We start from the raw sequence: 16,781 nt of genomic DNA on the forward strand, positions 1-16,781 counted from the left end.
AGCTGATCGATGTTTCTCTCTCATGGATGTTTCTAACTCTCTATCCCTCTCCCTTCCTCTCTGTAAAAAAAAATCAATAAAATATATTTTTTAAAAAAAGAAATTCACATGCATAAAAATTTGAGGCCTTTTGGATTATTCTAGTGACTTGTCATTGATACCTTTCTCTTATCCTTTATATTCAAATAATCATTACCTACTGTCACTCTTCCTTCCTCAGTCGTGCTCAGATATGCCCATGTCTTCTCATTTCCACCACCAGCTCTAAAGGCTAGAAGTCTTCCCTGATCTTGTCCAATTTCCACATGACAGTTTCTCAGATCTGAGTTTCATTTTTAGTTTTGTGTGATTATTTTTATTCTGAGCACCTTCTGCTTCCCTCCAACATTTCGTTCTGCCCCTGCCACTTCATCTTTAGGGTATGTAAGGGACACCATTGTAATTAGCTGGTTACTAATAATAGGACAGGAGCCAAAGGGGGGTCAGACATTATAGGCACGCCATTTGGGCAGCTTCACCAGGAACCTGCAATTTCACACTCCCTAGGAATCACGATGGCTTAAGGGGTCCAACAAAAGGTAGATGAACCCATGCATAATGGATTGGGGTGAGTAGGGAAGGTGGCTGTCAGTCAAACCTGGGGACAGAGATCACTGGCCAGAATGGGCAGGGCCCAAACAAAGGAGCTCTCTTTCTAGGCTCATGGCTCTCTTGTTCCTGCTTCCTTGCATTTGCTCGTATGGCCCAAGGCCATGCAGACCCCACACGCAATGGACTAATGGACTGCAGCAGGAAACACAAAGTAAGCTAGCCTGATGCTGGACTGGACACTGCTCCAATGTGTAGCCAAAACTCTGACCACTGGCTTTGGGTTTAGCTCTGCTCTTCTTCTATGACAGGACTGAGGGAAATGGGACCTTGGGAACACAGGGGTTTGATTCCATGGAAATAAAACTTTCTACAATATCTCATCCTTCCATGAGAGTCTTAGAAAATTCATTTTCTCGGGATATCTCAAGAAGCCCACTCCCACTAACAACCAGTGGAGGTGAGGAGCTCTCCCCACCAATAACATAAGGACATGAACCACCTATTCTCAACGTCAAGCCAGTAACAGGGACTGGCATTGAATGAAAGAATGTTGCCCTCCAAGTGTCTAGCACAGTGTTTGACACATCATAGCTGCTTGATATATATACCCTTTGAACATATAATAAAAATAAACATATATCCTTTATATAACAAAAAAAAGAACCCAAAGTGGACAAAATGTCAGAAAATGGTATGATTTATGTTCATGCACAGTGAGTATGAACTTTCGGACTGTGAGAGCTCATGGAAGTACCGAATATTTGGAGGTCACGCCCCTGCTTTAGAAACAAGGTCGAGATTTGGAGAAGCTGACTGTGTTGTCTAAAGTCATAGCTGTCTAATGACAAACCTGGAGCAAAGCTCATTCCTCACCCTGGCTCACTGGGGTTTGGACAGCCCTGTCCTTTCCGCTACTCCATACAGACTCCCTGCTGTGTTCACTTGTCTGGAAAACACCGATGCTGGTAACTGAGCCCTAAAATGCCAGGTCTGGCTGGTATAACTTTAAGTTATTTACATGATTGATTTGTAGTAGGCTAACATACAGTAAGAAGAATACAGAAAGTGATATAAAGAACAGAGGACCACAATAACTTAGAAACACAGACAATAAGTTAGGATCTATGTTTTAGGGGAAGAAAACATGAGGATTCTGGACCATGATGGGAAGAGCCCTTTCTGCTTCCACGTTTATGTTCTTACATAAGAAAAGCAAACGTTAATGGACAGAGAGCAAACACCAAGGAGAGGAGCTTAGCTGGAGGTCTGTACCCTGTGAGATAAAATGACATATGATGGCTGATGGAGGAATTTATGCCATAAATATCAGCTGCTAAGGGGAGGAAAGAAAAAGTAATATTTACATCGAAGCCATAAAAGGCAGTATTTCTTAAAGCAAGGGAGGAAGAAAGGGCAAATGTCCCCATACTTCTAATTAAGAAACTCTATCATGATATTTTCTTTTATCTTTTATGTTATAGGTTACATCCTTATATGCTCAACTCACAGAAAGTGGTCTAATTTTGAAGGTACTTTATAAATGTTCTATAATGTTCTATTCTCTACTGTTCCTCATTTCCTCATTTAAAAGGCACATTGCCCATGATGGAGGGGTGGTCGAAAAGTTACAAGGTAATTCCAAAGATGATTAATGTTTTATGATTTTTTATAAGACCCAGATACCATTTGGTATTCCTTTATATATCTCTCATGACTTGTGTGGTTAGTAACAATTATCACCATTTTTCAGATGATAAAACCAAGTGATTTTCCTAAGGTCATTTAGGAATTTGACCACTGGTGCAAGGTCATGTGCAATTTGATCACTGGTGTCTCTGATTCTGAAGACAGTAATCTTTCCCCACACTGTACCCAAACTGTGGTCCCAGATCATCAGCAGCAGCAACACCAGGGAACTTGTTGTAAATATAAATTATTGGGCTCCAGTCCACTGACTGAATCAGGATTCTGGAGGTAGGGGCTAGAAACTGTTCAATGATTTTCATGCATGATCAGAATTAAGTACCAGAGACTTATGCCATGTAGCACAACCTGCATAAAATTACTGCTTATACTCAGCACAGAGAGTACCTGAGATCTGTTGGCTGTCTTTATTGTTTTGTCATTTTTGGAGTAGACATATATTACTGATATATGGTAATTTGACACATCACCACAAAATCACTTGCAGTAAGGGTTGAGAGAGCAGGCAGGCTGAGGGGGGAAGCCCAGGTCCACCACCTAATGGTATATAATCTTGCCAAGTTACATAACTGTGTGAGTTTGGGATTTATCTTCTGTAAAAATGAAAATAAAAACGAAGAGCTCATACTCAGAAAGCACTTTAGCCCAATGTCTAAAATGTAATAAATACTCAACAAAGTAAATGTAGTTTTCATTGTGATTATCATTGTTAAAGACAATCTACTTATATAAAAACCATGGGTGGTATTCGTCACATACAGACAAAGGAACAGTGACCAAGCAGAAGGAAGTCAGTCCTACAGGGGTTGTCTTGGCAACAGCTGCACCCTCCCCAAGCTGTTTCCTGGAGCTGTTTCCTGTAAGGGCAGAGTTTGAGGCAGGAACCCGCCCTGGGAGCCTGGAGGCAGATCTTTCTAAAGCAGGGGTGGGCAAACTTTTTGACTCGAGGGCCACAATGGGTTCTTAAACTGGACTGGAGGGCCGGAACAAAAGCATGGATGGAGTGTTTGTGTGAACTAATATAAATTCAAAGTAAACATCATTACATAAAAGGGTACGGTCTTTTTTTTTTTTTTTTTAGTTTTATTCATTTCAAACGGGCCGGATCCGGCCCACGGGCCGTAGTTTGCCCACGGCTGTTCTAAAGTGTGCCATGCCAGCACGGCCAGGGGTGAACCTGAGTGGGGCGGCTGAAAGGCTTAGAAAAGACAGACAAGAGAATGAAAGCCAGGTCTCGGTGGGACAGGACGCTGCTTCTCTGAGAGACAGCGACCACGCCCACAGCCATGCCTTTAGTTTATAGTAGATGCTAGGAGGCAAAGTAAGGGCGTGACCAAGATGTTTACAAACATTCTTCTGGGTTTCAATCCTACTCAACTACATGCACCTGAACTCTATCAAGCCCACATCACTCAGGCACGTGGGGCCACGTGTTCGGACCATAGGTTCAAGCTTACAACTATAGCTGTTGGCTATAATTGTGCTGGGAGGGCCCTGCCCTCCAAGCTGGGACTTGCATGTGGCAATGAGAGCACTGTGCCCTCTCATCAGTCCAAGGCTTAAACCTGTCCAAAACACTGTAGCGGCCCCCCACAATAAAGTTTTAATTCTGTTTCTTTGTTACTAATGTTGTGACCCCACCCCATAACAAAGAAACAAAGGAAAATTTCCCCATCGAATTTCTGAATAGTATTACTCCTTCGGGAATGCTGTGTCATAAATTAAAATTGAAAGTGGGTGCAATCATCATGCTATTGAGAAATCTCAATAGTAAATCGGGTCTTTGTAATGGTACCAGATTTATTATCAAAAGATTACGACCTAACATTATCAAAGCTGAAGTATTAACAGGATCTTCAGAGGGAGAGGCTGTTCTGATTCCAAGAATTAATTTGTCCCCATCTGACACTGGCCTCCCATTTAAATTGATTTGACGACGGTTTCCCGTGATGCCAGCATTTGTGATGACTATTAATAAATCACAAGGACAAACTCTACCTGAACCTGTTTTTGCACATGGTCAGTTATATGTTGCTTTCTCTTGAGTTTGAAGAGCATGTGATGTTACAGTTAAAGTTCTAAGTACTTCATCACAAGGGAAATTAGTTAAGCACTCTGAAAGCGTTTTCACTCTTAATGTGGTATACAGGGAGATATTAGAATAAGTTTAATCACTTTATCAGTCATTGTTTGCATCACTGTTGTTTTCATATCATGTTTTTGTTGTTTTCATATCATGTTTTTGTTGTTTTTATATCATGCCTCTGTTGTTGTTATATCCTTTTATTACTGTTTATTTATTAATAAGTTTATATATTATTTTCATATACATTTTACTAGTTTCCTCTCTCACTTCTATTATAGAAAAAGGGCAAATAGCAATATTAAAATATCTCTGCTAATTAATTCCCTTTTTTAAAAAAATATATTTTATTGATTTTTTTACAGAGAGGAAGGGAGAGGGATAGAGAGTTAGAAACATCCATGAGAGAGAAACATCAATCAGCTGCCTCCTGCACACTCCCCACTGGGGATGTGCACGCAACCAAGGTACATGCCCTTGACCAGAATCGAACCTGGGATCCTTGAGTCCGCAGGCCAATGCTCTATCCACTGAACCAAACCGGTTAGGGCAATTAATTCCCTTTTAATGTCCATGAATTTTGTGCACCGGGCTACTAGTTATATTAGTAACATTATAGTTAATTGCATGAGTAGTGAGGTTTATGTATTATGTATGCTTTAAAACTCCAGAGATGCTCCTCTTCTTATAATTTTTATCATGGAATGGACTTGATATTTCCAAATTCAACAAAAATTTCTAATTTGTTTCAATTCAATAAACATTTTACATGAACCACAATGTACAAAGTATTCTGTTGTTTCATGTTATTTTTTTTTTAAGTACAGTGATGATATAGCTACCAATTTATATGTTAGGGAGTAGATATCTATATATTAAGTATTTTTTAATTAAATACTTTAAACCTTCATCTGTATTGGCTTAAAGCTTTAAATTGTACATTTAAACATTATTTGAAAAATAATACATTACTACAAAATTAATGGACTGTGTTATTGTGGACACATTTAATTTCAGGTTAAATTTTTATTCAAAGAAAACTTCATATTGCTATATTGTGAGCTCTGTATACTTAACTGTAAATCTCAACAGTTTTTTTGGTTGTTTGTTTATGTTTTTATTGATTTCAGAGAATAAGGAAAAGATAGAAACTTCAATGAAGAGAGAATCATTGATTGATTGCCTCCTGCACACCCCTACTGGGGATTAAGCCAGAAACCTGGGCATATGCCCTGACCCAGAATCTAACTGTGACCTCCTGGTTCATGGGTCGATGCTCAATCACTGAGCAACACAGGCCAGGCTCAACAGTGTTTTGATACAGAGCTTTTCAAATGACAATTCACCTGCAATACTGATAGATTCCCTATATTTTACTCAGTGAAGCTCAGGCCAATTATTTCTTGTTTATTTGCACCAACCAGTGAAAGAAACCACTAGCTGTCCCCTTTCTTATGCTTTTTATCCAGACAAAAAGGCTAATATCTTTCTATGTCTTTTTTTTAGAGTGAAATTTTCAAGTCTCCAACCTCCCTTTGTATCTGTGTTGTCAAGATCTTTTTATCTCTTGCATTGTTCTCTACCGAATGCTCAGCAATTTGTCTCTTTTCTGAAATGTGGTGTCTGCTGAACTTAGTCCCCAATTCACAGCCTAACAAGACCTGAATATAGCTCAATATGTTTTTATGCATGACATCACCATTACAATTCAAAGCACTGTGGCATTTGAATATTTTAACAGGGATCAGAACGTTTACTCATTCAATTCATCACCCACTGTAATTCTTGAATTTTTTTTTCTCTCTGCTGCTACCATCTCTAGCTTCTTATCACACTTTTTGGTTCTGTTGTCTTTCTCTGCATCAACTTTCACATCCATTTCATTTTTCTGAACCCAATGTCACTGATGTAACCTATCTCCCCAGCGTATAAGATTAGGCTATATAGCAGCACAACACCCCAAATATTTGTAATCCCTGTTACTTCCATGCCTCGCTTTCTTTTAGATTTATTAACATAAATCCAGAGCATCTCCCAAAATATTCTATAAGTATACTATTACAGTATCTTGGAGTTTTTTAAAGATTATTTTTAAGATTCCACTTAAATAAAAACAAGCAAACAGACAAAATTGACTGGTCTGTTGTTCCAGGCTCATTTAAGAAGAAAACTTGCAGTCCCCTTTATTGACTCAGTATAAGAAAGTTAAACTCAGAAAAGAAAAAAGTTAAACTCAGCTCCAATTACAGGACTGCATTATTGTTTTATTATTAAGATGTCATCCTAAAAATACAAATTAAACCTCTGATCTTCACACATAGGTTGCTCAGTGAGTATCATGTACCCTCGCACAGGAGGTCACTTGTATGTGCTGGGGCATGTCATATGGTTGGTTGAGCAAATCTTAGTCAACACAGAGCTAGTTTCACTTAGCATGTTTACTTGCCCTGTTACGAAGGAACACAAAGCAGGAAAGTGTAAAAATGATGATGAAATTAACAAAAGCACCTTAAAGTACCAGGCCTAATTTTAATTGTTTTATCATGAAGAAGTGGCAGAGTTATCAAAACCAAAATGAGCTGACACCTTCTTCATGAGCTTTCATTGATAAGGGATTATGGGAATGATGGGTTCTTCCAACTTGAAAGTCATAGAATGACAACAATCAAAGAAAACATCAATCTGCATGCCTGCCTTCTTCTGGGAATGCCCATCTCTGCACTCTACATACTCATCAGACACACCTACCCCTGCCTTCAGTCTGACCTTGTCCATGTAACAGTCCTACCCATCCTTCATGAGGCAGATTCACTCCTCCAAGGTCGCCATCCCTCCCTTCCTTGTGTTTTAACCCTGTTCTTGCTTCAAAGTACCACTATTTGAGCTCTGCATCTCTGCTTTCCAGCTACCAGCTGGTATTGAGAATCACTCAATAAAATTGTGTTAGGTGTATTACTTAAAAAATAGCATTTTCCCAAAGTTATATTTTTAAATGTAGGAAGAGATATTGGGCTTGAACACTCTAGAGAAATTATGGTAATGCAATGGTACAAGTCCAATTTTAATAAATGGTAAGAATATCCTATCTAAAAATAGACAAACATGGTAATTGAACGTACCTTCGCTACACCTCCCATTGGCTAATCAGCATGATATGCAAATTAACCCAACCAAGATGGCGGCCGGCAGCCACACAGATGAAGCAAGCAGGAGGCTTGCTTGCTCCAGTGATGGAGGAAGCCAAGGTTCCCCGCTGCCTAGACCCCGCTCTGAGTTCCGAAAGCAACAAAGTTTCAATTATTGAAGCTAAACAAACTCCAGATACCTGCTTTCAGCTGGAACAAGTAGGAGCTGGCCCTGAGTTCCAGTGACAGCAACAAAGTTTCAATTATAGAAGATAAATAAATCCTAGAATAAGAAAAAAAGGAGAGGCTGGGAGCTTCAGTTGCTGGCCAGCCTGAAAACGACACTCAGCCCCTCATCCCACCCTTCAGGGAAAACCAACTGGCCCCACCCATGCACCAGGCCTCTATCCTATATAGTAAAAGGGTAATATGCAAACTGACTCTAACAGCAGAAAGACTGGTAATGACTGGTCACTATGACACACACTGACCATCAGGGGGCAGACGACACTCAATGCAGGAGCTGCCCTCTGGTGGTCAGTGCGCTCCCACATGGGGGAGCTCTGCTCAGCCACAAGCCAGGCTGATGGCTGCCAGTACAGTGGTGGTGGTGGGAGCCTCTCCTGCCTCCTCAGCAGCACTAAGGATGTTTGACTGCAGCTTAGGTCTCCCCACTGGCAAGTGGACATCCCCCGAGGGCTGCCGAGCTGCCAGAGGGATGTCTGATTGCCAGCTTAGGCCCAATCCCCCGGGGAGCAGGCCTAAGCCAGCAGGTGGTCATCCCCTGAGGAGTCCCAGACTGCAAGAGGGCACAGGTCGGGCTGAGAGACCCCCCCCCCCAGTGTACAAATTTTTGTGCACTGGACCTCTAGTATGTTAATAAGAGTAAATTCATTAAATTGTTAAAAAACATCAGCTCTGAGAAAAGGCATGTATTGATAAAAAAAAAGAAAAGAAACAAACAAAAAATAATCAAACAAAAAACAGAGGAAGAGAAACCACAATTTTTAAATAATGCATTTCACCTTTTTTCTCATATGCACACATGATTATGTATCTTAATAAAATTTTGTATGATTTCATTTTGAATAAATACTTATGTTTTCATAGCTTACGTCAATGTGGTGGAATTAAAGGGGGTGGTAAAAATAGGAATAAAATTTTTATAATATTTTAAGTCTGAATAATAGTTTTCAGTAGACTTAGCAAAAATGATAATCATTAGTAAAGTTGAATGATGAAGATGCTTTAGTTCTAGGGAAGACTAATGACAGATTTAATCACTGTCTTCAAGTATTTGATGGATCGATTGGGAGATAATAATGATAAAATATTTTCCTTCTTGGCTCAGTATAAGACCAGAAATGATTAACTTAAAGGGCAAACAGGAAATGCTAGAGAAGGTGAGATATTATGACAAATTACTAAGTAATTCAGTAAGAGGTTTCCCTCAGAGTTTTAAATCAGGATAACTACCTTTTGATCTGGAGTCAGATATGACAAATAAATCTAAATGATTCTCAACAAGGCCAATACCAATTTGTTTGATAAGTACGTTATACTCTCTGTGGTTCTCTATGCTCATCTAGAACAAATCCATTGCCCATGTGGTCACCCCAGCCACTCAGATCAGGGGCTAGGTTATTGTGGCATGTAGAATAGAATCATCTGAACAAATTATCCCCTAGTTCCTCAGCCTTCTGATCAGACTCACCTTAATGCAGTGGCCAAAGGCTGGAGACGACTGATTAGAAATTACCCAAAATGCAAAAAGCAATAAAAAATAATGATCTTTGGAAATATAAAGCCACCTAAGAAGGTTTAAAAAACTGCAATAAGAAGATCATTGACCTCTATTTTTTATGTTGAATATTCTTTGCATTAACATTAATGAGTGACATTTAGTGTAATATTCTTATTGAAAGTAATTATATTAAATAATTTTAAGCTCCATAATGTATTAAAATACTGACTGTGAAATTCCAAGATAAGATATAAGTTTAAGGTCTTTGTCAAGGGTCACTGAAAGAGTAAAGATCTTTTTTATAACCTTTTTGTGTTTAGTTTTTAATATTAACACTATGCCCTCTTATATCATATGCTTGCAGTTGTTTAATGAATAAATACCACAACCTTTATAAACAACCTTAGAGTTTGGCCTACATTTAATTATTTTGTCCTCATGAGATAGCTACGCCATCAAAATTCAAAATAAATTGACACCTATAGATGATGAATAAGGGTCTGATTTTCTAGAGTTATTTCAAAACTCAATCCAACCTCGCAAAGATAAATGCATTGTGGGTTTCATGCTGTTGCCTAGTAAGCTGTGGACCTGAAACCAAGTTTTGCAGTGTCTTTTTTTCTTGTCCTGACTTTCTCCAGGAGATAAAGTGGAATGCACCCACTGAGAATCTGAAAGCATTATTAGGTTATATCGAAATTTCAGGATTTGGTTGCATTTACCTGTTCCTGTTGCTGGAAATCCAATCTGAAATAAGTGTCGATGCCTGTTGGTGACAATGCTTGTTGCCAAAGCTGCAGGCCAGCATTATAACTTCCCGACGGAGTTCTCTTATATATCATTAAAGAAAAAAAAAATGAAAGTAGTGTTAATATCTGAGGAGAAAGAGTAACTTGTTACATTACACTATAGTAGATAAGTGAATAATTAGCAGACAAGTAGTTTTCAGATACGGAAATCCTGATTTCCTGAGTGAGATGGGCAGAGTAGAAGTTAATCATATTAAAATCTGCTCTGGAAACAGGTCTACACTGAGAGGCATGGGCTCAAAACTCAACCTCACACACAAAAAAAGCAGATTTTAAATTAAAACTTAGCAAGGAAAGGCCTATGATCTCAGTACCAGGAGGTGGTAACTATATTCCCCACCAGCAGTCTTCCCAGGAAAGGGAAATAAAAGATGCAAAATGAGAGCAAGATCTTTTCAAGCTGCTAAAGTGACAATGGTACTAGTAGTATGTTATTGTACAGTTCAGTCAGCGGAAAAGAAGCAAGTAATAAAATAAAACAGTACTCATGTTGGTAGGACGCTTGAACAAGAGATCCATTAAAACTGTTTTTTGGCCATCCAAGCTTGATGTATGTTGTCGCAACTTGCTTTAAAATATATTCCTAAACAGGGATAGAGGAAATAAAGATAATGTCAGTTTCAAACCTCTCCATGATGACAACTAAAATATATACTGAAATTAAAATATTTTCTAAATACTTTGAAATACTTGTCAAATTTAGGCATGGTAATAATCTATTATAATTTTATTCAACTTAGTATTTCAAATATGGATAATAAGAATAAAATACAACTGCTATGGTAGAAGTCCACTATTTACTTCTTATTGAATGATTTGCACTATTATTTTTATGTCAATTTGTATAGCAAAACAAAGAAATAGAAATAATGATAGTCATGCATACTTATATACAAATGTATGTGGATATAGTTTATTAAAATGAGTACCTAATATTTATGCATTTTATATTAATAGAGCATATTTAATGTAAGCTTATATGTAGAACCAGCCAATAGCCTACCATTGTTGAATCTGACATGCACAGAACAATCTTTAGTAAAATGACATGGTATTTCAAAGTCAATAACTCATTCAGCTCATAATATATTTAAATATTAATAGCAATGTAAGGTATGTTCTCCTCACTTTAATGTAGTCCTGAATTTCATCAAAGGAATGAAAGCACTAAAATTACAGTAAAAGCAGTTCTTAACTTTTACTGAAATTGAGGTGTCTGATGTGATATACAAAAGTACAAACATATATTAAAATGTATTTTACTTTTACAAAAGTTTAATATTGTAGTGTTTCTGGGTTGAGAAAAGGGAAGTTTAATAAGTCTTTCTCCAGTACATAAAAATTATGCCATAACTGTAGTGACACATTTCTTTGTATGACTGTTTTAAGGGTTTGGACAAAACTAACAGTCAAGCCAGAATTATTCCCATCCTATATAATAAAAGGCTAATATGCAAATTGACCAAATGGTGGAATGACCAGTTGCTATGACATGCACTGACCACCAAGGGGCAGATGCTCAATGCAGGAGCTGCCCCCTGGTGGTCAGTACACTCCCACAGGGGGAGCACTGCTCAGCCAGAAGCCGGGCTCACGGCTGGTGAGTGCTAAGGACCTAAGCCGTCAAACATCTCCCGAGGGCTCCCGGACTGAGAGAGGGTGCAGGCCTGGCTGAGTCCTCCCCCTGCCCCCGCCCACCGCCAAGTGCACGAATTCTGTGCATCAGGCCTCTAGTTTAAAAATAATTTAAAACAGAGGTGTTTTCATGTAGGTTTAGGATAAGATAAAAAGAAACAATTCTGATAGACATCAGACAATTTAGATGTTTCTAATAAATAGATTCTTATAGCTATGGTCATGGTAATTCCAAATGTGTAGGTTAATTAACAGAAATAGAATAAGAAATAGAATAATTTTGTAAAACATAAGGAAGACTCTTAAAATAACTAAACGCAAATAAATAGTGCTCAAAGGTGATAAAAAGCACAGAGGTATATTCTCATCTGCAAAAGTCTCACTGGTGATAAGACATTTAGGAATCAAAAGCTCATTAGCACTACTTAATCTTATTCAAAATGATTATTACATTAGATTAGATGAGATCAGCAGTGCAATTTTGGTTTACCCGGCTTGCAACTTAGGAAATCTGGTCAGGTAACATTTTGAAATGTTTGTCATGTCTTTGTGTCTATTTGAATTATCTGTTGTTTGCTTTCTTGTGTCCCCTTGGACCCAATTATGAATGGGTTTTTGCCTCAATGTTGATCTTATCCTTGTTAATTAAGGAAGTGAATTGAATTCACTATGCCCTCTCGGATAAAAATAATGACTGAGAGCGTCTACTGAAACTGTCTATATTCTGTTAAGATCTTTGCCATCCTTCTACCCAGGTTAAGTCCTTTGTGAACATAGAACCCTTTAACTCTTGGAAAGTAAGTCTGAACTTCAAGAATTTGCCATGTATATTTGTTCTTAAATTCTGAGGCATGTAAGCTTCATTGATACTTTTAGGCCAGAACAAAAAGTAGCTTGTATCAAACTTCTTCAAGTAATTGTCATCACTGTTGCACAGCAAATCAGGGTAAAAATGATATGAATTAGAAGGAATCAAAATCACTCAGGGTCAGTTGGCTAGAGTAGATAATGAGCAAATACTTGATCATCTGAAAATAGAAAGAAGAAAATATATCTTCCTACATTGAAGACATTGTATTTCTCCATGCGGTCCAGTAATTTATCGAGAGGATAAAGAGCTCGGCTGGCAGCGTGCCAAGGAAGAAAATCCTTCTCCTCAGACAGGTATCTGATAATCTCCAGGGGAATGCTCTGAGGCAAATAGCCCGCTCTGCATAGTCAGAAAACGTCAATGTTAATTATATGCAAAAGAGGTACACGGTGATGCAAAAATGAAGATTTTACTTATGCAAATAAAAGGCAGAACGCAAGATTCATCATGGTATAAAGAAGACATACTCCGTGTTTTAAAACAAAATTACTCACTTTTTACATAAATATAGTTCTACTTAGGATGCCAATGCCCCTAAATATGTAGAGAGTGGGACAGTTAAAGATTTATGTGAACATATAAACACCAACATGCACGGTTTTAGAAAGAAAGGATTGTGAAATTTGAATAAAAATCAACTCTAGGTGTATTTATTTAGAGAAACTCTTCAGAGGTCACAAGTCATGGAAAATAATTGATTGCTGAAATAAAATTTCCATTCTTCTGGCGTTCTCTTTACGTTTCATGTAGCTCTGTGTAATATTTACTATAGATTGCGTTCAAAATGATCATCAAAATTAAAGTAGCAGTTTGGGGTTCTGACTATATCTGTGTTACTTTACCATATAAGCATTTTTCAAAACTGCCAGTTATTTTTTAAAAAATGCTTTCCAGAGCACCTATGAAAAGCAGTTAGATTTTAATAGGCTCCAAATTACAAAACTATTAAGAAAATAGACTCATCATTTATTATTTTTTTTAAAATATATTTTATTGATTTTTCACAGAGAGGAAGGGAGAGAGATAGATAGTAAGAAACATCGATGGGAGAGAAACATCGATCAGCTGCATCCTGCACATCTCTCACTGGGGATGTGCCCGCAACCCAGGTACATGCCCTTGACCAGAATCGAACCTGGGACCTTTCAGTCCGCAGGCCGACGCTCTATCCACCGAGCCAAACCGGTTTCGGCATCATTTATTATTTTTCTTTCAAAATAAATGTCATGTCATCTTGTGAACTAATGTTAGATACCTTGGAAAATATGAAACTGAAGCTTTTTTAAATTATCTGAACACTTGTTGCCTGCTTTTAAAGAGAGTTTATCCAAAAAAGGAGCCAAAAGCAGCATATATCTCTACTCCCTAGTAGAGTACATATAAAATCCTTGCAAATCAAAGCAATATAAATGACAATCCACAGTGCATTAAAAGATGGCTTTATCCTTGATGTCCATGATGCATACATATAGTGACACTGTATATTTTGCTGGGTTTTTTTACATTAATAATCAACTGAATGCAGACTTTTAGCACAGGCAACAGGTAAATATGAAAGTAACCAATACCCAAGTTATCGCCTTTACCTACCTTTCACACTATGGCTCTTTCGTAGCATCACAAGATTAGATGGACCTTTTCATGTGCATTTGGTAGGAGGTGGACAGGGAAGGAGCAAAGCCTTTGCTTATCTTCACTTAAGATAAATTTGCAGATTATGTAATCCTTACTCAATATGAAAAGCAAAAATTACTCTCCAGATGAATATTAACATGAAGCACTGTTTAGAATGTTTCTAATAAAAACCAATTCTCAAGATTGTGCTTCAGTTTTCTTTGAATTAAAAAAAAGTGTGTCACTCATGATTTGGGTTCGCTCATGGTATACTGGTAATATCAACCCCAGTTAATGTCTGATGTCAATAAGAATGGTGAGAATAACTCCAAAATTCCACATCATTTCAAAATTTTCTCAGGTTTGTATGATCTGGAGTGTATCTAGACTTGTGCCACTTTTCTTACACAGTTTCCATTTTATGCATCTTCAATGAAATTAGGCTATGGCAACAGTTAAATAAGAAACTATCTTTTTTGCTAGTGTAGCATCTCAATAATACAGTTAAATTTTACTTTTAAGGGGTTCTCATCCACTGAAAAAGCAATACAGTTGTTTAATAAAAAATAATTATTTGCTTCTTTTCCTTAAAAGAAACATAGGTTTTAATATTTCAGATTTTGTAGTTTGTTTCCCCTTAATTTTCATTCTAAATATTAAATAGCATAGCAATAAGAAATTTGCCTCCTCTAAAATTTTATAATTCACATGCTACAGATAATATAATTTTAGAAATGAAGATTTATCTAGAAGTCATTATTCTTTTTTAAAAAATAAGTCAGAAAATTACTTTATTAAAAAAGAAAATTTAGTTAAGTAACTAATTATTATGCATCTTCAAATAACTTTTAAAAATCTGGAATGTTGCCTGGGTCTATTTTTCTCAGGATTTAAACATACTAGGTTACATCAGTTACAATTTGTTGTGTTTGACTTCATTTCTATAAATGGATGGACATTATTCAATGATGTATGATTTGTGGGCAATATGTCTACAATAGAAACCATGACAACAAATGTTACAGAAGGAGACTTCCTTGAGAAAGAGCCTGAAACAACTAACACTTCCTGCACAATTAAGCAAATAAATTCATCTCTTCAAGCTTCACATTCCTTATCTGCGAAATAAGAGGGTTGAACTGAGAGGTATTTTGTTTTAGCTCCAAAAACCTTTTATTCAAATCTACTTATCTAAAATTTAACCTGCTGAGAAATAATTACAGTAACATGGGCATAATTTATTTGTTTAAAATATTGAAAAAATACTTTGTAATTTTTATATTTTTTATTCTTTAATTGTTTAATATGTACAAGTCTAAGAGGGCGTGGATCTAGTTTTTATAAGACACTGACATAGTATAAAAAAAAATAAAAGTAAAGAAAGCTTGATAGGAATTCCCAATAATGGCAAGGCATGTAAAGTATTCATTAGATAGAGATCGGAAGCAAGTTCTGTTTTGATTCCTTATGGCAAAAACTGCTAACTGCTCACCAAAATCCGTGCTGTCCTTTGCTTCCTAGGATAGAGCATCCCCATTCTTAGGTTGTTAAATGTGGTCATGTGACCTTAGCCAATAGAATATGAAGGTTCTTCACTGCCAGGATTAGTTCATAGGCATCTCTCATTCGCTCCTCCATGTTCTTTTTCCATGAAATGAATCTTCCAGGTGGGCTTGAAAGTCTTACATTGAATATGCCACACACCCACCTAGGATAACTGCAGGCCCAAGTACCAGTTCTCACACCAAATTCCATTAGGTGACCAGGAAATACATTTCTATTGTGTTTGATCTTAATACAAGTCTGGGTCTATTTTTCACAGTAGTTAACCTTCTCTAATGCAGTCTTCAGATAGAACAAGAAACAAATTACACTCAAATTGCCCTCATTTTATGCTGTTACAAACATCTATAGGTAATTACCTACTAAAATTATTCAATATATTTGCATTTAGCTTACTAGATCAAAATATGTAGCTACACTCAATTGGACAAGAGGATGACTAGGTTCATTACAAAATTAAGACTTAGATAATCTTGGTGAATACGTTATTATATATGCATTTGTATAATTGGCTAGTAATGATATCTGGGATTACTACTACTGATAATGCAATCAATATAGGGGAAGTGTGTGGAATCCAGTGAATGGAACACTACATTAGCTCAAAGTAATCAGCTCAGTCTGAAATACACTTAGGGTCCTCACACTGAAATGTAGTTTCCCTAAATTTGCATCATCACAGGGAAATGGCACTAAAAAAAGGGAAGAAAAATAGCAAATTTAAAGAATATACCATGTATAACCAAATGTGTTTTATTAATATTTTAGGAAAAAGTTATAGATAATATCTATATTTTTTCCTGTTGGCATAAGAACTGACTTAGGAATCAAAGAAAAGACAATGGATAAGAGAGTTATGAGGATATTTAAATAAAAGATTGTCTAAAGGCAGTTATAGAGTTCCTCTTTCCATCCCTCGACCCCCACCAAACACACACATACCCTCCCTTCCTCCATCTCCAATTTATAGGAGCTTGCAATGAAATATATCTCTAGGCATACAAGAGATTACTTTTTATAAGAAGGAAATTAAAACCAGACT

At 37.0% G+C, this 16,781-nt stretch overlaps 1 protein-coding gene across 1 annotated transcript in view; it reads right to left on the bottom strand.

Annotated features, from left to right (window-relative positions):
* The window catches only part of TRHDE (thyrotropin releasing hormone degrading enzyme), a 389,314-nt gene that overhangs the window by 38,665 nt on the left and 333,868 nt on the right, over positions 1-16,781 (bottom strand). The window contains exons 13-15 of the mRNA XM_070409715.1: positions 12,754-12,901; positions 10,542-10,639; positions 9,970-10,077 (exon numbers count right to left, since the gene is read on the bottom strand). Coding sequence (XP_070265816.1) covers positions 9,970-10,077; positions 10,542-10,639; positions 12,754-12,901 — 354 coding nt within the window. The remainder of the gene's footprint in view (positions 1-9,969; positions 10,078-10,541; positions 10,640-12,753; positions 12,902-16,781) is intronic.

The sequence above is a fragment of the Myotis yumanensis genome, unplaced genomic scaffold, assembly GCF_028538775.1.
Source record: "Myotis yumanensis isolate MYYU_CA2020_CCGP unplaced genomic scaffold, mMyoYum1.0.hap1 SCAF_3, whole genome shotgun sequence".
Taxonomy (NCBI): domain Eukaryota; kingdom Metazoa; phylum Chordata; class Mammalia; order Chiroptera; family Vespertilionidae; genus Myotis; species Myotis yumanensis.